The sequence below is a fragment of the Polistes canadensis genome, unplaced genomic scaffold (assembly GCF_001313835.1).
Source record: "Polistes canadensis isolate GaletaPanama2010 unplaced genomic scaffold, ASM131383v1 scaffold_166, whole genome shotgun sequence".
NCBI lineage: Eukaryota > Metazoa > Arthropoda > Insecta > Hymenoptera > Vespidae > Polistes > Polistes canadensis.
The window spans coordinates 10,998-29,611 of NW_014569713.1; the positions used below are offsets into that span (position 1 = coordinate 10,998).

An 18,614-nucleotide genomic window follows, 5' to 3' on the forward strand; every position below is an offset into this window, starting at 1 on the left:
TGCTTAGAAATGAGATAAAACGTTTTCGATTTTTCAATTATTAATAACTAATTAAATAATTAATTAATAAAGTAATCAATCATATATGAATTTTGGTTGAGCAATTAGTGAAGAATTAAGAGCACTTATTCATTTTTTTCTGCTGTTGCAGTTCTATGCCAACTTTTTTGTGCTCATATATATGTATGTCACTTCAATAGCAGACGACAATCGATTGATGTTAGTAGCTGCAATAGAGTAGTAGTGGCACACGTGACTTCATTGTTTATACTTTTTTCATTTTTATTATAACAGAAAATATATATAATTATAATATCGGTGAGTTTAATATTAAACAAGAATCATTTATAAATTTAGTTCAAGTATTCATTTTTACGCTTAAATAGAAATATCTCATTATGAAATATTGCATTCAAGAAGAATTTTAACAGAAAGAAAATAAATTCTATTCTTTTATTTCTTATTGTAATGCAATCATGTTAATGCATTTAAAATTTATCATTTTAATCCTGTCTATTTCTTTAAAACTTCGATACAGTAACTCTTTAAAATAGTCTAATAGAATCTGAATTTGGATATATTTATTAATAATACACCGATAATTAAGTATTTTATTTAGTGGAATGTTTACTGGAGAAGTTACATCGAACGATATTACAAATGCTAAACATTTGTTTTCCACGTCTATCATCGTAAGTATTACACAAATTTTCAATTTAATTTTTAATCTTATCGTTATAAATTAATAGATATAACACACAAGATAATCGATCAGATATTTTTCTTTTATTATTATTATTATTATTATTATTATTATATTACTTTACATTGCATAAAAATAATTAACAAAATTTCTTATGGGAAATATACATAAATAGAAAGAATTATAAGTTATCTGCTATAATTATCAGCTTTTAATAATATCTTATTATTATTAGTCAGGTGCTGCTGCAGGAATTATTTGTGACATAATATTTTTCCCATTGGATACTCTCAAAACACGTTTGCAAAGTCAACATGGATTCTTAAAGTCAGGTGGTTATAAACAATTGTATCATGGTATAGGACCTGTAATGATGGGCTCTGCGCCAGCAGGTAAATCTTCTATACGAAAACAAATAGCAAAAAAAGAAATACAAATGCAATAAGCCTTATACAATAATTTGTTTTAACCAGCTGCTTTATTTTTCATCACTTATGAGGGATTAAAAGAATTCTTACAACCACAAGTATTACCTCAATATCATGCGTTTATACATATGGGTGCTGCATCATTGGGTGAAATGGTAACAAAATTATTTTAACTCTTTTTATATGAATATAGCACAATTGTAGAAAAAAAGTCTATTTAAAAAAGTATTCGTATAATTAAATTAAGTATAAAGGTACAAATATCATGATACAATTATAACCAAGCATTTACTTATAACATAGTTCTTAATTATATTACACAAAGAAGAAATTATATTAATGTATCATTATATTGTAGGTCGCTTGTTTAATACGAGTTCCAGTGGAAGTACTTAAACAAAGAAGACAAGCACTTTTATCCGACGTGACTCGTTTAAAATTGCGAACATTATTTCGTGGATATGGGAGTACTGTTCTTCGAGACATGCCATTTGGATGCATTCAAATGCCATTATGGGAATATTTTAAAGTTTGTTGGAAACAGCACGTACACCGTGAATGTACACCATTAGAAGGAGCTTATTGCGGTGCAGCATCTGGTAAGATTCATTTTGACAATACTTAATAATGCTATTACATCAGCAAAATATAATATTAAAAATGTATAACGCTAAGAATTATTTCTTAGTGGCAGTCTCTGCAATCATTACAACTCCATTGGATGTTGCAAAAACTAGAATAATGTTGTCTTCTACTACGGCAGATAAAAAAGAAGTTAAAATATCAAAGATGTTGAAGGAAGTTTATCGAATTAATGGACCTAAAGGGTATGAACAAATTGCATCTTTCTATTTTGTGAAGTCTTAGGTATCATCATACATCTTTTCATAACTTCAATGCTTTGTTATAGTTTAAATTATTAATAAATATCTTTTAGATTATTCGCAGGCTTTCTTCCAAGGGTGGGTGGCTTTACTATTAGTGGTTTTGTATTTTTTGGTATTTATGAACAATCTAGAGAGATTTGTGCTTCAATTTTCCCATATACGTCAGATCAAAAAAATAAAACATAGTAAAAATATTAATAAGAAGCAGAAATATCTTTGCTCGTTATTAAAAATTTCTAATTCATATTTTATCAAATATTTTCTCATATCTATTTGGTACTAAATAAACTTTGCACTTTATATAACAATACTTTTGTTTATAATAAACAACAGCATTAATTTTTGGTACTGTTAGTAAATCGTTGTTAAATTATCTAAAAGTTTTTCACAGTTTTCGCTTAAATATGGCACGATTATAATATTAAATCAATTAACTTATAAAAGACTTAAAAACATTCCAAATACAATTTCAAAAAGAAATTTTTAACAAAAATATTTAAAATATAATTAATGCTTATACTAACAAAATGTACATTACTTTGTAATATATAAATGCAAATAATTGTATTCACAATTACTGTAAAGATGCATACGAAATGCATCTTGTCAGAGAAAATATTAGCAGTAATTAATTTAATCTTTCTAATTAAAATAATAATTAAGAAAGCACAACATATGTTCTAATACCAATTATTTGTTTACTAAAAAAATGTGTTGTATAAGAATAATTTATTGTACGTTAAAGTTTTGCTTCTAAACATTAATATGTAGCATTAATGATTTACATGATCTCTTTTATCTGAATATTGTACGAAGAACAAAAGTATTAAACATTTTAATACTGTACTTGTTTTTATGGTCTAACAACAATGCGATGTTTTGGGCGTAATTGTTAGGCTAATCGTTTCCTCCAATTTTTGTAAGTTCTCTGGTACAGATAAGAAATCACTAGCAATTTCTGTAAATAATTCCGCTGCAAGAAACAAATCATTAAATTATTCTTTAATCAAAGGCAATACAATTAAATATATGATCTTACCAACGTTTTCTCCGGTTTTACTTGATGTTAAAAAAAATTTTGCTTGAATACCATTTGCATAATTTGTTACAATATCTATACCTGGATCTGCTATTATAACAGAATTTGATAAAATATCGGTTTTTGTACCAACGAGATATATTTTACACTCTTCTTCTATAGCTCTTAATTCTCTTACCCAAAACTTAGCTTTTTGAAATGTACTAGACATTGTAACGTCGTAACATACTACTGCAGCTTTAGCACCACGATAATATATTCTTGTCATCGCATCATATCTGAAATATAAGAGGAAAAAGATTTAAATGTAATATTATTCGAAATGTAAATAGCCTTAATTCGTTAGTAAAATGCATTATATCTAAATTAACATTTAATGCAATCTTGGATGCAATTAAAATGTAACATACCTTTCGTTACCTGCGGTATCCCATATTCCCATAACAATGTTATGTCCATTAATTTCCATTTGTTTAGCAGCAAATGCAGCTCCTATTGTCTATAAACAATAGTTGATTCAGTGTCTCATTTAATGAACAAAAATATCAAAAATATTCCTGTAAACTTTAGCTTTTGCTATCGTACAGATTTATTTTTATAAATTATTTAATTACGTTTTGATAGGATAAATTCTCATTGAATCTTTCATTTATAAAACGTTCTAAAAGACTTGTTTTCCCAACTGCTGCATTTCCTAGTAAGACAACTTTTAAATCTACACGACTCATATTCGATTATACTTCTCACGAATGATTATGGAAATCTTTGAAATTTACGAAAACCTTCATCTATGCAGTGATAGTGTCTGTTAATATTTTTATATCAAAATAGTAAATTAAAGATGATCTGAAAACATGAAATATCATTCCAATGTTCTTAAAAACTTTCATATGAGAGATGACTTTAAAAATTCAAAACATACCTACTATAGATAAGAAATTACAGACATCAATCAGATAATATAGATAACTAACACTTATTTAAAAATAAAAATTCTTAACAGATAATTTCTAAAATACAGGAAATAATTATAATAGAACAAGCTTTTTTATATTATCTTTTTCACGTCATGTGCATTCAACTTTAAATTGTGGCTTATTTGTTTTTTATATGAATTATTCATTAATTATCATTCATTTATCGTTTATATATTTATCCACCTCGAATAGAATTTTTTTTTTTTTAAATGTTCGAATTACACTAATATTCTAATTAAACTATAAACTATATAAATTATGTTTGCTGGTTAGGTATGATTAAGTAAAAATAGAACAACAAAAAACGTATAATTTGTTTCGATAAGATGATGGCGCTATTAAGCTATATAACAGTCATAGACTAAATATAATATAGATTTGACAAGGAAGAATAAATTTTATATTTGTTCATTGAAAAACATAGAAATCTGTTGAAACAAAACGTAGGGGGTAAATTTGGATAAGCCTTGATAAAATCTAGAATAAAGAGAATTAGCTCTTCTAAAGATTGTGTATTATCTAGATATTAAGATGAAAATACAATATTTTGGTTATATGCGTAATGCGCACATCCGACGGCGACATGTAATTGCTTAGTTTGTATATTTAATTCCTTTTTTATGTATACGTAAAAATACTTAATTATATTAATATATATATATATATGCATATATATATAAAAATTAAACGTCAGTTTAAGTCAAAATGACATGGAAGCGTATAAAGAAACATCTAGGAGTTGGTAAGTAGATATTTGACTAAGAAATTTGTTACTGTTTTCATTACGACATATTACATCCTGGGAGGTGCCCCAAATTAAGATGAAATTAAATGCTAATTATTATAACTTTTTTAATTTGATGAAAATATTAATATAATTACCCTTACAATTTTTCTTTCCTGTATCCAACGACGTTAGTTAACATCAATTTATTATTTCTTTGTATAAGAGATTAATTAAAATTTATAACCTTAAAAAATGCATTGATTACAATTAAAAAAGAAATTTGCTAAAAATTATATCGCATAAGAATTTCAATGATTTAGCCTTGATCAGCCTCATCATAAAAATATTAATTTCTCTAATGTTTGTCTATACCTTATTTCAGCTATTTACAATTTTGGCAAGGAAGGATTTTGTGCCTTACCCTTAACAGTTGGAGATGTTGTACAAATTTATGAAGAGTACGGAGAGTGGTATTATGGCCGTAAAAAGATTAAGGGTACAATTGGAATTTTTCCCAAATCATACATACATATCTTACACCATCAAAATAATGTAGATACATTAATACACGAGATAACTAGTGTTTTAAGAGAATGGGGTCATCATTGGAAACATTTGTATGTGGTATGTATTAAATATGTTAAATTAATACATACAAAGTTAAGCAGTGTAAAGTATATTAGCTTACTGTAATGTTTTATGTGTAACAGATACATTCGGAGCATTTTATACCAATGCAACAACAAATTTTGGAATTAATAGGATACCGAAGCAAAATTTTACAAGGCACACTAACAATAGATGAATTGAAGGATCTTAAGAGATTAGCAACTGCTAGAATAGACACCGGTAATCAACTTTTGGGCTTGGATATGGTTGTGCGAGATGATCAAGGGAACGTTATGAATCCAGAAAATACAAGTACCATCCAATTGTATTATCATCACGAAACAGCTGCCGAAAGAATTAGAAAAGCTACCAATGAAACGAAGAAAAAAACTTTGAAAACCCAAACACCTGTATATTCTCATATTTTCTTCGTTAGTGTTAAAAACTTTGTTTGTAAAATGGTAGAAGATGTAGAATTACTTTTAACTTTATACGATGGCAGAGAAATGAAAGCTATCACTGAGAATTATGTTGTTTCTTGGAGTAAAGAAGGACTTGCTAGAGACATCGATCAGTTGCATAATCTTCGAGTATTATTTACTGATCTAGGCTCCAGAGATTTAGCTAGAGATAAGGTTTATTTAGCTTGTTACGTTATTAGAGTTGGAGGTATGGAAGCCAAAGAAATAGATCATCGTCGTTCGAGTATTGCACAAACTTATCAGAAAGTTAAAAGTAATGAAAGTATGCGAAGGCCATTTGGCGTGGCTGCTATGGATATTACACCGTACATCACAGGTAAATCAGAAGGAGACGTAGAATACCATCATTTTATTCAATTTGTACAGTAAGCATCTTTTTTCTTATTATATTTTCTTGGGTGTAATATTAGGTTGGCTAGTTAGTAATGTCGTAATTTTCAATAAAACAATCCTATCATTTATTTAGATAATAAATGTTGACATTACTTATTGGCTAACGCAATATTATAACACGCATGTATATGTATATTTTTAAAAATTGAAAAAGGATGTTTTTGTTGGTTTTATTTTGTTTATTTTCAGATGTTGCGAGAAGGAAAGTTTAGATGGTACATTACGTAGAATCATTGCACAAAAAGATACTAATATCCAAAAAAGTGGAGGAAATAGCAATAACAACTTTGGTGGTGGGCAAGGATTGTGGGCAAGTTTGAAATTACTTAGAGGAGATGTCAAGCAAGTACGTATATATGTATATATAATTGTAATTGTTATTTTAATAGTTAAATATTGTATTATTTATTCTGAAAATCATTTTCATTTTCATTGTGTAATTGAAATATAGGTAAGAGATGAAAATCCTCACTTGGTACTCGGAAATGTTGCCATTGCTAGAAAAATGGGATTTCCAGAAGTAATTTTGCCAGGTGATGTAAGGAACGATCTTTATTTAACTTTAATTAGCGGTGAATTTAGTAGAGGAACTAAATCTACCGATAAAAATGTAGAAGTTACGGTATGTATACAAAATTTATTTCTTCAATATTTAAAATATGATATTTTTTCATTCATTATATATGTATTTCCCATTAGGTTAAAGTCTGCAATGAGTGTGGCACTCCTATCCCAGGTGTCATGACTTTAGGGGGTGGAACTTCGCCAATTGATGAATATCGTAGTGTTATATACTACCATGAAGATAAACCTCGATGGTGTGAAACGTTTAAAATTGCTGTACCGATAGACGAGTTTAAACAAGCACACTTGAAATTTACATTTAAACATCGAAGTTCAAATGAAGCCAAAGATAAATCAGAAAAACCATTTGCATTGAGTTATGTCAGATTAATGCAACGGAATGGTACAACACTTCAAGATATTCAACACGAATTATTAGTCTATAAATTAGATCAAAAAAAATACGAGGAAAAAGATATATCGTATTTAAAATTACCTTCAACAAGGATAGAATTAGTAAGACATTATAATTATTAATGTATAATAATATATTTTAAGTATACATTTTTTAATAATAGTCAGTTTTTCCTGTGTCTTTAGTTTGAATTACATACAGAGAAGAAACCAACTTTGGGTTCATTGACGTTAAGCAACAAAGATAATTTTCTAATAGCAACAAATGTCTGCTCCACTAAATTAACACAAAATGTTGATTTATTAGGCTTACTTAATTGGGCATCACATAATACTGATTTAAAAGAATCTTTAACTGCTTTGATGAAAGTAGATGGCGAAGAAATAGTAAAATTTTTACAAGTAAGATTTTATTTATAAAAGATATTGATCCTTAATATATAATGATATTGAAAATGATGTGACAATATAAATATATACACACATATGCATGTAATAGTAATAAAATAGACATTATAGTAATAGTAATAGACCATTATATTATACAGAATTCCTTTTAGGACGTTTTGGATGCCTTATTTAATATCCTGATGAGTAACTCGGACAGTGATGTTTATGATGACATGGTCTTTGAATGTCTTCTATACATTATTGGACTTGTATCGGATAGAAAATATCAACATTTTCAACCAATATTAGATTTATATATTTCTGAGAGCTTTTCCGCAACTCTTGCCTATAAAAAATTAATTGCAGTTTTAAGAAAGCGAATAGATAGTGCGAGTACGTGTGATGGACAAGAGCGTGATTTGTTACTAAAAACAATGAAAAGTTTACAATATTGCATGAGATTTATTGTAGAATCTCGTCTATTGTTTACTGAGTATGCTATTTCTTTAGATTTTTTGTTATAATCAATTTTTCGTAATAATTTTTAAACAAAACTATCAATTATATGTATCTTATTTTAACAGGCTTAATCAAGATGAAGAAGAGTTTTCATTAACTTTAACAGAATTATTACATTCTATTGTTGAGCTTATGAGACACGAGACAGATGCAACTTTATTAGTTCAAGGGGCATGCCTAAAATATTTACCAACGACAATACCTCATTTGTTACGAGTTTATAGTGGCACACAATTAAGTAAAATATTAACGGAATTATTGACGACTTTACCAGCTGGAAGATTAACAAAACAAAAAATGATGACAGTAAATGATATTGTACATAGTCCACTTTTTTTGGATGTAGATTGTAGAGGTATTTTGCTGTCAAAAATCATTGTTCTGGTTCGTGATCTATTAGAAGCAAAAGAAGAGGTAAGATATAATCATGTTTGATATCTTAAAGATTAATTATTATCATAATTTATCTATTAATTAAAAAAAATATATGTATATAGGTATATCAGAATATACATATTAATACATACGTTTATATAAAAAACCTAAATTATTATTTTTTATTATTATTAATAGAAAAATTTGTATCCGTTTAGATATTATTACATTAATTGAATATAAAGTAGTAGAATAACTATAGAATGTAGTTTCTTTTAAAATTTTTAGTTATTTGTAAACATAAAATAATAATTTTCTATAGTATTTTTCGATTAGTGATTCTAGTCTGTATTTTGATCATACTTGGTGATAAAATACTAATATTCATATATAACATCGTGCATTAATTATCGTTCTTAAATTCATATTTACTGAGGTTGGTATAATCAGAATTAAATATATTATTTCCATTTATACTGCAATTTGTTCTGTACTATTTGTATATGGTATCATTACATGTGCTTTCCGTGCAGCCTGACGTCCTTCTGCCACGCATCTTTTCATCGCCATTTCCATTAAATCACACACATGAGATTAGTCTTTGTCTTCTTACTTGCATCGTGAAAAATACTCTGCTATTCTAAAAATTCAATGATTAATATTATAATTATCTTTTCTTATTAAATTATACTCTTCGAATTTATTGCTTGAAATATTATAAAAAGAGATATTATCTTCTGCATGGGACTTTTGGTTTAATATGTCATGAGATAAAACTATAATAAATAATAATTATTACAAATATAACATAGTAGAGAGGATTAAAATAACTTTTAAAAACATGAATATTGAGACACTAATTTGAATGACATTTCTAGCTTCTTTCCATTTAGTCAATCATGATTCTATATACATGCATAACATATTTTATCTCTGTAGTTTAGCATATAATTAAGCATGATATAATATTGCATAGAAGTTCTTATACAATAGAATCACTTTCTAAATTGTACAATCCAATCTATATAAATCATAGTAGTGTTGAATTTAATACAATTATATTATAAATACAAATCTACTAAATTGATATTGTTATATAATAGTTATTTTTCCACTGTACTTACTTGTAAATCTTCTTCTTGCTTTCTGTTATTTGCTATGTTTGTGTTGTTATTGATAGCAATATTATAAATTACTATATAGACCACATAGTATTATCACAAAGAATTGACATTATGCTCCAATTAACAAAGGGTTTTTCTTTTTTTTGTACTTGGTATGGTTTTGGTTTTTGGTATATAAGGGACTGTCAAGTACACCCGGAAAAAGCGTGGCGAAGGTAGCCAGGCTGCTTGGAGAAAATCGGCACCGACTCAACCAGCATCGTGGCTATTCTGAAGAGGTAACTGTTCCAATTAGGAGGAATTTAAAAATATCATCTACAAATAGATCAAGTGATATCAGACGAATACATTTTAATGTGTTTAAGTTCCTTGATATGTTTTGTTGTTTAATGATTTCTATATACAATGATACAATAATGTTATATATATATATATATATATATATATTATATAAATATATTATTATAATAATTAATATAATATATATATTATTAATTATATAAATATATTATTATAATAATTAATATAATATATATATTATTAATTATATAAATATATTATATATATATTTTCTATAAATGTAATATTTGTACATTGCACGCCTAAAACTAAAACTACGTGCATTGCTAATTTGGTTATTTCTATCTTTCTTGCTTCTATACAGGTAGAATTATGTATTAAAATATTATCCGATATTTTGGAATTAACGTTCAGAAAGGACATAGGTTCTACAATAGCCGATGTTAAAGAAATCATGATGACGGCTTTGAGAACTATTATACAAACTGTTATATCAATGGATAGAGAAAATCCATTAGTTGGTAACTTGGTGTCCGTTATGTTAGCGATATTCAGGTATAATTTTATACTAAAGGTAATATTTAAAAAATACCATAATTTTTAATAATATATTGTTTTTATATTTATAGACAAATGACGCAGCATCATTACGAAATTTATATCAATCATTTTGGAACTAAATTCGATCTACTTGATTTTTTAATGGAGATATTACTGGTATTTAAAGATCTAGTCTCCAGAAGTGTATTTCCAGGAGATTGGTGTGAAATGATCATGCTCCAAAACAGTGTCATTCTTAAATCATTACGGTATTTTTCTGGTACGATTAGGGATTATTTCTTCACAGATTTTGAACATCAAGCTTGGTCCAACTTCTTTCATTGTGCAATTGCTTTTCTTACTCAACCGGCTCTTCAACTTGAAACATTTTCACCAGCTAAACGTAATCGAATTATTATGCGTTACAATGATATGCGCAGGTATTTAAATTTTTATTAAATTAAGCTGTAAATATATACTATTTAATTGGTCATATGTTTAATCATATAACATTATACTAATGTAATTATACATCTTTACAGAGAAACAGCGTTTGAAATACGATCAATGTGGTTCAATTTGGGTCAAAATAAAATACAATTCGTTCCTTCTCTAGTCGGTGCGATATTAGAGATGGCATTAATTCCAGAGACTGAATTAAGAAGAGCTACTATACCTATATTCTTTGATATGATGCAATGCGAATTTTATAGTTCACGCATTGTTGAAGGATATGGTGATACTAAGCGTGATCCTGCACATATTAAAGCTAATTTTATGGAATATGAAAATGAAATGATTGCAAAATTGGATATCCTGGTATAACGCAATTCTTTGAATTTTAATTATTCCAAATTCTATTGCTACGTTAGATAGTTTAATCTTTAAACACTCTCATTTGATATATATGTTACCGTCAAAGCCGGAAATCAGTCATTATTAGTAATTCCTCGGCATTACTATGAATGCAAAGAGCCTTCAGACGAAGTCGAAAATAAGACTTTTTGGCGAATTTCTCCTAGGCATCGAACATAATACTTTGATATCCTATAAAATATCAAATTACTATTTAAACAACGTTGAAAAGAGTACATTCTCGGGACAGGCACACACAGCCATACGCATTTCTTTCTAAACCCGTTTATCTTCCAATACGATATGGAACAAAAGATACAGATTTCCGTAGAAATCTATGAATGTCTGTCTAACTAATGTCTAGAACATATAGCCTGAACCTTTGCAAATCGATTTATAACTCGATAAGGTATTTTACAAAGGGTGTACTTTAATTTAATATAAGAGTCATTAAAATCTATTCACTCTTTTAGTATAAAAAATATTTACCAAAACTTTTCAAAGAAATTGCAAAGATGCACAATTTACCGCGTCAATGCTTAGGAAAAATTGTAAGAATTTTTCTGTTGCCGACTTCATCGGAATGCTCTTTGCATTGATGATAATGCCGAGGAATTACTAGCAATGGCAGATTTCCGGCTATGACGGTAACATATATATATATATATAGATATATTAATATAAGTATCGTCTATTATTACTATTATTATTATTACTATTATTGAGCAAAATTGTAAACATTTTTTATTTTGAATAGGTAGAGGGAGGAAGAGGAGACGAGCAATTTCGCAAATTATGGATACAAGTAATGTATTCTCTTTGCGAAGATCATTCGACAATGCGAGAACAAGGTCTACGATTTGTGGATACCATTGAAAAATTAATGGATAGATTATTACAATATCGTGATATTATTCATGCAGAATCTCAGGAACATCGAATGCTCTGTACCGTTAATTTATTAGAATTTTATTCCGAAATAAACAGAAAGGAAATGTATATCAGGTATATATACGAGAGCATTTGTCTGTATAGAAGATACAAACAAATATGATATATTTCTTATCTTATATATTGTACATTTCTAATGCAATTTCTGTAACTACATTTTTTAACTGCATTTTTTAACTGATACCAAACCAAACTTTGTATACTATAGATATGTCAACAAATTGTGCGAACTTCATTTAGAATGCGATAATTATACGGAAGCAGCATACACATTAAAACTTCATAGTCTATTACTAGATTGGAGTGATCAACCTTTACCACCACTTTTAATATCCCATAGGTAAACCTATTTATTCTTGCTCAATTATTATCGATCTATTATATTAAACTTTGTAAATAATAATATACAATTTTATTTTCATTTTAGATATCCATCATGTCAAACTCATAGAGAATTGAAAGAAGCTTTGTATAACGATATGATTGAATACTTTGACAAAGGAAAAATGTGGGAATGTGCTCTTAGTGTTTGCAAAGAATTAGTTACTCAATATGAGGAAGAGACATTCGATTATTTACAATTATCCATTTTATTGAGGCGAATGGCCAAATTTTATGATTGTATAGTAAAACAACTAAGACCCGAGCCAGAATATTTTAGAGTTGCCTATTATGGTCGTGGACATCCTCCTTTCCTACAAAATAAAGTATGAACTTATAAAATATATTTTTTTTATCTCGTTATATGCAGAACTTGGTCATTGTTACGTACATATCATTACAGGTTTTCATTTATCGTGGGAAAGAATACGAACGACTCAGTGATTTTTCTTCAAGAACACTCAATCAGTTACCAAATGCAGAGCAAATGAACAAATTATCTCCGCCAACTGCTGATATTTTAGACTCTAGTCATCAGTATGTTCAAATTAATAAGGTAGAACCATTAATGGATGAAAAGAAACATCGTTTAAGCGGAAAACCTGTAACAGCTGATGCTGTTTTGAGGTAAAGATTAAACCAAATTATATAAAAAAATTGTGTTGTCCTTAAATGAAAACAACCTTATCGATTAGGTATCATCGAGTAAATGATGTCCAGCGTTTTCGATTTTCGAGACCAAGACCTAATGTCGGTGATAAGGAGAAAGATGGAACAAGTGTTAATAATAATGAGTTTGCTTCATTATGGTTGGAAAGAACTGTTCTTGTTACAAGCCATCCATTGCCAGGAATCCTTAGATGGTTTCCTGTTATATCTCACGATACTTATTTAGTAAGCCCGCTTCGTAATGCAATAGAAACTATGGAAGCTACAAATACAGCACTTAGAGATCTCATAGTTGCACATAGGTATGAGTTATTTCATTATATATACACATAAATGAATGAAATATATTAATATTAATAATATTTGAATATCTTTGATACAGAACCGATCCTAGTCTTCCGTTAAATCCTTTAAGCATGAAGTTAAATGGAGTATTGGATCCAGCAGTGATGGGTGGCATTGATAATTATGAAAAAGCTTTTCTTAATATTGACTATAAAGAGTCCCACTCAGAAGAAAGTTCGGATTTACTCAAGTTGGAAAGTTTGATAGCAGAACAAATTCCACTTTTAGGTGTTGGTGTACAGATACATAAGACTCGTGCGCCTCCTGAATTAGCGCCATTTCATCAAAGATTGGAACAGTGTTTTATGTCTATGAAAAGTCAAGTAGAAGCTAAATATGGCAAAAGAGTAAGTTTTTAATTTAAGGATATAATTATTAACATCTAAAGTAATAACATAAGATTATATTAATTGAATCAATTATTTAACAGACGTGTGACCTTCAAATTGAAACTATGACGCTGGGAGTGACTATGCGAAGAGCACAAACATTCAGAAATGAAAGTTATTCTTTATCTGAAGCTAGTATAAATAGTGTAGAGTAAGTTTTATAAAATTGCTTACAATTAGATAAAGTATATGATTATTATATATTTGTATATATAATTATACATTATCATTTTACAGGACTAGCTCAATACGTTCACATATTTTATCATCAGCTTCATTGCAAAAGGCGTTAGGAAATCCAAGTCCTGGTACAAACAAAAAGAAGGAATCTAAAAGAAGAAGCGCACGTAAAAGCGATTCATCAGCAGTAACAAAAAATGATCAACCTACGAGTCAATGGTATACTATACCTGCTGAAATTTCCCAGATTAGCATGGCTGTATCAACTACATCATTAGTACCATCTTTTCCTAGTACACCGATATTCGAACTTCGTCAAGAGGTAAAAGATAAAATTTCTATTTATTTCCTTTACAATATGCGAAGGGTTTATATGCATACAATGTAATGATTGTTACATTTAAAGATATTTTCTATTTATTTGATTTTATTTGAATTCATTGGCACAGTATATAGAAAATTTTATAGATTTACATATTGCAGAAACACAAAAATAATAATATACATATATTCTCTTATGTTATCTATTTTTATTAAGATTATAATATATATATATATATATAATAGCTAACTTCAAAACGACCGCTGAGGTCAGAGGTGGAAAAAGAACGAAGAATAAGTAATCGTTGGTCTGGACAATCGCAACATTATTTAAGAAATACGCACAATGGTTCAGAGACAAATATGTTTGGAAGAGAAAATAATAGAGATAGCGTTGGAACGACCGATAGCACTGCTTCAGAAGACGATGCACCTCCACCTCTCCCAATGAAAACTCGGGAGGCTGATTATTGCAATTTGCCAGAAGAATTTAATAATGATCAACGTATTTCGTCTATAACGGAAAATTCTAGTAATATAAACAAACCGTTTGGACAACGGATAAAGAGTAAACTTCCAACGCCTACCGATGACGACGATGTTGAGAATCAAACTAAACCACCAACTCCACCACCAAAACCAAAAAGACCTCCTCATGGATTCAAGAATTCTGTACTTTCATCAAGTGGGATTGTAGACAACTTAGTTCAAGATAATTCTCCAGCATGACATATTTATCTTTTTCTTTTTCTTTAAATCTTATCTGCATGCTACTGGTTGGATACAGTATATACAGAATAATATTGCATTATCTCCCTAGTAGATATTGATGATACGAAGCTTATCGCAAAATGCAAATAATTAGTTTTCATACTAAAAGAGTAAGTTGATTTTTTAAATATTATAAAATTAATCACGTAGTGTCACAAACATTTAGTATTTCATTTATTACTATAATATAGAAATGATCTAGATGAATCTAAAACGATATAAAGAAAACTGGTGAAATATTATTAGGAACGAAATAGACTATTACCTCTATGATATTGAGAGAATAGTCATAAGATTTTTTGTACGCGCAATAAGATATTTAATACATGACAAATATTCGAAATGAATAATCTATAATATTATATTTCAGCTTTATACACAAGAATAAATTTTTTATATAGATTTTTTAAATAGTTTTTTGAGATAATATTTGATAATGTTTGGTAAAAACATGTGTACATTTTTTTCTATAAATTTTTACACTTAACATAATAACTTTACAAAATAAACCGAAAGTTAAATATACACGTCAGGAGATTTGTTATTTTGAATAGCTTTAAATTAATACATTAACAATGTTATAAATGTTATATAATATTCAGAAATTTTGATGTGATAAGATAAAGAAATATTTTGTATATTTTGTACTTGTACAATTTATATAACATATTGTTTAGTGAAACACTAATAATTTTAAACATACAAAAAAGTTTCTAGCTCTAATTTAAAATAATATTATCATCGTTGTAATTTGATAGGAACCGTCCTTCGTAAATTCATGAACATGAATCTTCCTTAAGAATTTAGTGCCAATTAACATTTAAACATTTGCTGATACGTTCGTGAAAAAGGAAAATAATAAAAATAAATTTTTTTGCAAATCAAACAAAATAGAGAAAATAGCATAAAAAGCATGAAACATTCAAGAATAGTACATATCACATAAATATGTTATACCACAATGCCATATGCTTATTATATATTATCTTTTATTTAAGCTATTTTATTTTATATTTTTCTTTTTTTTTTTTAGCATTTATGAGTTCATATATAAGTTAAACGTTTCTACACTCATTCATTAGGTTTCATACCAAAGACAATTATTGCTTTATTTATTTAAATTTATAGATTATATCAAATAAATAGAAATTGTTATGTCATTTAATTATCCTATACAAATTTTAAGATATAAAAGACAAGATATAATACATAAGAAATGAAAAATGATGTAAGGCAAATAGTTATACAAATGAAAAAATGTTTATTTCATTCAAGTTGTTACAGAAACCTCATTTACTGTGTTTTAACATATTAATACAAATGTAGATAGTGCCATTTGATTTTTAACAGTGCTCTTTATTAAAGAGGACTTTTATTTAGGGACCAATATTAAAGTTACTTTATATATTATATTTGATGTTTAATGTTTGCTACAATGCATAATATATCAATAATTATTCTATATTAATTGTAAAAAAACGTTTATTATGCGACCTATATTCCTTTCTTTATCACGTATTTACTTTTCATTCCAATCCAAAATATATTAACATAAAGTGCTTACAATATTTAAACACAAATACTATCTTAAAAATACATTTATCAATTATATAAACATTATATTATATATTTTTGCATATAATCTGTTTTATCAAAATTACTGCATATTGAAATATTGCCTTTTACAACTGCTTTGAAAAATTGTTCAATACTTTAGTTTCATTTACCGATTGTCCCTTATTTTTACTCATTGTCAGATTATTCTACAATGAAAAAAAAACAAACGAAGGAAAAAATATATATAATACCAAACAAAATATTACATAAAAGTATAAAAATTTATAACACAAATATAATTTTTACTATTATATTTTTGTTATTTTTAAAAAAAAAACCAACTTACCATACTTTTATTCAAAGATTTATTTTGATTTGAGAAATTTTTGCAACACCCTTCAAAATGATGCATCTCGCCACAAGTTTTACACTTATTATTCCAAGCTGGACATTGCCTATATTCATGCGTTTTTTTACATCTCGCACAAGAAATGTTCTTTTGTTGAGGATTAGGATTCTCTTTTTCTTTTGGTTTTACATTTGATTTAGATTTTTGTTTGGATGAAACATTGGCATTTGCAGAATTACTTTCCAAAGTTGAAATTTTATGATTTTTGTAAATTTCTATAATTTTGTCACAATTAAGATCATCTTCCTGTAGATATTTTTTACGTAATGCTTTATCAGCATGAAGAATAATAACATCTATTACTAAACTATCTGTCAAATTATCAAATTTACAATTTTTCGCTTTTTCCTAAAAAAAAAAAAGAATCACCAAAGTGGAGTTAATATTAATTCTATGAATAGTCATCGAGATTAGTAGTATAATGACAAATGAAAACAAAAAAATTGAATACAAATAAAGCATACCTTTAAACGTTGTATATAATTTTCTATCGTTTCATTGGGATTCATAGAACTGTTAAAAAATTGATATCGTTTTTCTGTTTCTTTTTGTGGAGGATTATGATAGTCATCAATTTTTTTCAATAGTATTTCCAAATTGTCTCTGTCTTCGGGACAATCAAATGACAATTTATTTATTATTTCTATACCTACCGATCCTACTAAATTTTTAAAAAGATTAGCTTTGTAGTATTCTGATCGTGCCATATGACCAAGCAATCTCATGAAAATAAGAAATTCTTCTTTCCAAATGATCCATGTTCTAGGCGAATTATTGCTTAAAGGTTGAGGTGGCCGGATGTGGTTTTCCATAATGTAATCCTTTACTTACAAATGGTTTAATATTAAAATATTATACTATAACTTACAGTTTATAAACAAACTTGAATAATTAAAATATATTCTACCTTGGTATACACAAAAACACCAAAGCAAAAGGATATTAAAACTGTAATCTGATAAAGTTACGAAGAACTTTAAAGATCATTATCTCATATCAAGAAATAGGGGATTTATTTCATTTCAGAAAACTGTACAAAACTACAAAGAACTAAAGTTAATATATATAGTATACAAAATCAGTATCTCATATATCTTATCACTCATTGGTTTTAATTCTTATCTATATACATTGATTATTTAAAAAGTAAACAAAAATATTAATATATAAATATATATTTGATATAAATTAATGTAATAAAGTCATTTCAAAGTAATTTTATATCTTATATTTAGTAAACAGTATATAATCTACAAAAATATCTAATATATTTAGTAAGATCTGGGTTTTAACTGCATTTATTTTGTTATTTTCC

General features: G+C 27.4%; 4 protein-coding genes across 11 annotated transcripts; 2 read left to right on the forward strand and 2 right to left on the reverse strand.

Annotated features, from left to right (window-relative positions):
- The first annotated feature begins 217 nt into the window (after nt 1–217).
- Nucleotides 218–2,591, forward strand: LOC106789179 (S-adenosylmethionine mitochondrial carrier protein-like). 4 transcript variants are annotated; one of them, XM_014753165.1, is made up of 7 exons: nt 218–318; nt 620–692; nt 939–1,095; nt 1,177–1,286; nt 1,490–1,730; nt 1,820–1,958; nt 2,069–2,591. In XM_014753165.1, exons 2-7 carry the CDS (start codon nt 624–626, stop codon nt 2,202–2,204), a joined length of 852 nt encoding a protein of 283 aa, XP_014608651.1. In that variant the 5' UTR covers nt 218–318; nt 620–623; the 3' UTR covers nt 2,205–2,591. The 4 variants fall into 4 exon arrangements, with proteins under 4 accessions (XP_014608651.1, XP_014608652.1, XP_014608650.1 ...); XM_014753166.1 differs by having other exon boundaries at nt 235–318; nt 608–692; XM_014753164.1 differs by lacking the exon at nt 218–318 and having other exon boundaries at nt 472–692.
- Nucleotides 2,553–4,354, reverse strand: LOC106789180 (ras-related protein Rab-24-like). Of its 2 annotated transcripts, none has more exons than XM_014753168.1 (5): nt 3,980–4,354; nt 3,672–3,903; nt 3,468–3,556; nt 3,058–3,335; nt 2,553–2,991 (listed from the first exon to the last, which is right to left on the reverse strand). In XM_014753168.1, exons 2-5 carry the CDS (start codon nt 3,783–3,785, stop codon nt 2,879–2,881), a joined length of 594 nt encoding a protein of 197 aa, XP_014608654.1. In that variant the 5' UTR covers nt 3,786–3,903; nt 3,980–4,354; the 3' UTR covers nt 2,553–2,878. The 2 variants fall into 2 exon arrangements, with proteins under 2 accessions (XP_014608654.1, XP_014608656.1); XM_014753170.1 differs by having other exon boundaries at nt 3,984–4,239.
- Nucleotides 4,355–4,491: 137 nt separating this feature from the next.
- On the forward strand, nt 4,492–15,367 carry LOC106789171 (dedicator of cytokinesis protein 1). 3 transcript variants are annotated; one of them, XM_014753147.1, is made up of 22 exons: nt 4,492–4,776; nt 5,144–5,385; nt 5,472–6,217; nt 6,435–6,591; nt 6,697–6,867; nt 6,945–7,325; nt 7,410–7,625; nt 7,784–8,106; nt 8,198–8,546; nt 9,811–9,909; nt 10,296–10,486; nt 10,561–10,911; nt 11,014–11,290; nt 12,084–12,331; nt 12,486–12,617; nt 12,705–12,984; nt 13,062–13,285; nt 13,354–13,629; nt 13,710–14,019; nt 14,103–14,212; nt 14,299–14,563; nt 14,809–15,367. In XM_014753147.1, the coding sequence occupies exons 1-22, from the start codon at nt 4,740–4,742 to the stop codon at nt 15,289–15,291; spliced, it is 5,868 nt and encodes a 1,955-aa protein (XP_014608633.1). In that variant the 5' UTR covers nt 4,492–4,739; the 3' UTR covers nt 15,292–15,367. The 3 variants fall into 3 exon arrangements, with proteins under 3 accessions (XP_014608633.1, XP_014608634.1, XP_014608635.1); XM_014753148.1 differs by having other exon boundaries at nt 6,438–6,591; XM_014753149.1 differs by lacking the exon at nt 9,811–9,909.
- A 1,210-nt stretch (nt 15,368–16,577) lies between these two features.
- On the reverse strand, nt 16,578–18,351 carry LOC106789172. Of its 2 annotated transcripts, none has more exons than XM_014753152.1 (4): nt 18,207–18,351; nt 17,764–18,125; nt 17,237–17,647; nt 16,578–17,096 (listed from the first exon to the last, which is right to left on the reverse strand). In XM_014753152.1, exons 2-4 carry the CDS (start codon nt 18,109–18,111, stop codon nt 17,016–17,018), a joined length of 840 nt encoding a protein of 279 aa, XP_014608638.1. In that variant the 5' UTR covers nt 18,112–18,125; nt 18,207–18,351; the 3' UTR covers nt 16,578–17,015. The 2 variants fall into 2 exon arrangements, with proteins under 2 accessions (XP_014608638.1, XP_014608636.1); XM_014753150.1 differs by having other exon boundaries at nt 17,764–18,120; nt 18,207–18,349.
- Nucleotides 18,352–18,614: the final 263 nt, after the last annotated feature.

Coding starts and splice junctions, on each gene's coding strand:
- LOC106789179 (XM_014753165.1), top strand. CDS start 624: ATGTTTACTGGAGAAGTTACATCGAACGATATTACAAATGCTAAACAT. Junction 693..938: donor TGTTTTCCACGTCTATCATC/GTAAGTATTACA, acceptor TATTATTATTAG/TCAGGTGCTGCTGCAGGAAT. Junction 1,959..2,068: donor CGAATTAATGGACCTAAAGG/GTATGAACAAAT, acceptor AATATCTTTTAG/ATTATTCGCAGGCTTTCTTC.
- LOC106789172 (XM_014753152.1), bottom strand. CDS start 18,111: ATGGAAAACCACATCCGGCCACCTCAACCTTTAAGCAATAATTCGCCT. Junction 17,648..17,763: donor ATTATATACAACGTTTAAAG/GTATGCTTTATT, acceptor TTTTTTTTTTAG/GAAAAAGCGAAAAATTGTAA. Junction 17,097..17,236: donor AATCTTTGAATAAAAGTATG/GTAAGTTGGTTT, acceptor TTTTCATTGTAG/AATAATCTGACAATGAGTAA.
- LOC106789180 (XM_014753168.1), bottom strand. CDS start 3,785: ATGAGTCGTGTAGATTTAAAAGTTGTCTTACTAGGAAATGCAGCAGTT. Junction 3,557..3,671: donor AGAATTTATCCTATCAAAAC/GTAATTAAATAA, acceptor TATTGTTTATAG/ACAATAGGAGCTGCATTTGC. Junction 3,336..3,467: donor GATACCGCAGGTAACGAAAG/GTATGTTACATT, acceptor CTTATATTTCAG/ATATGATGCGATGACAAGAA.
- LOC106789171 (XM_014753147.1), top strand. CDS start 4,740: ATGACATGGAAGCGTATAAAGAAACATCTAGGAGTTG. Junction 6,218..6,434: donor CATTTTATTCAATTTGTACA/GTAAGCATCTTT, acceptor GTTTATTTTCAG/ATGTTGCGAGAAGGAAAGTT. Junction 11,291..12,083: donor TTGCAAAATTGGATATCCTG/GTATAACGCAAT, acceptor TATTTTGAATAG/GTAGAGGGAGGAAGAGGAGA.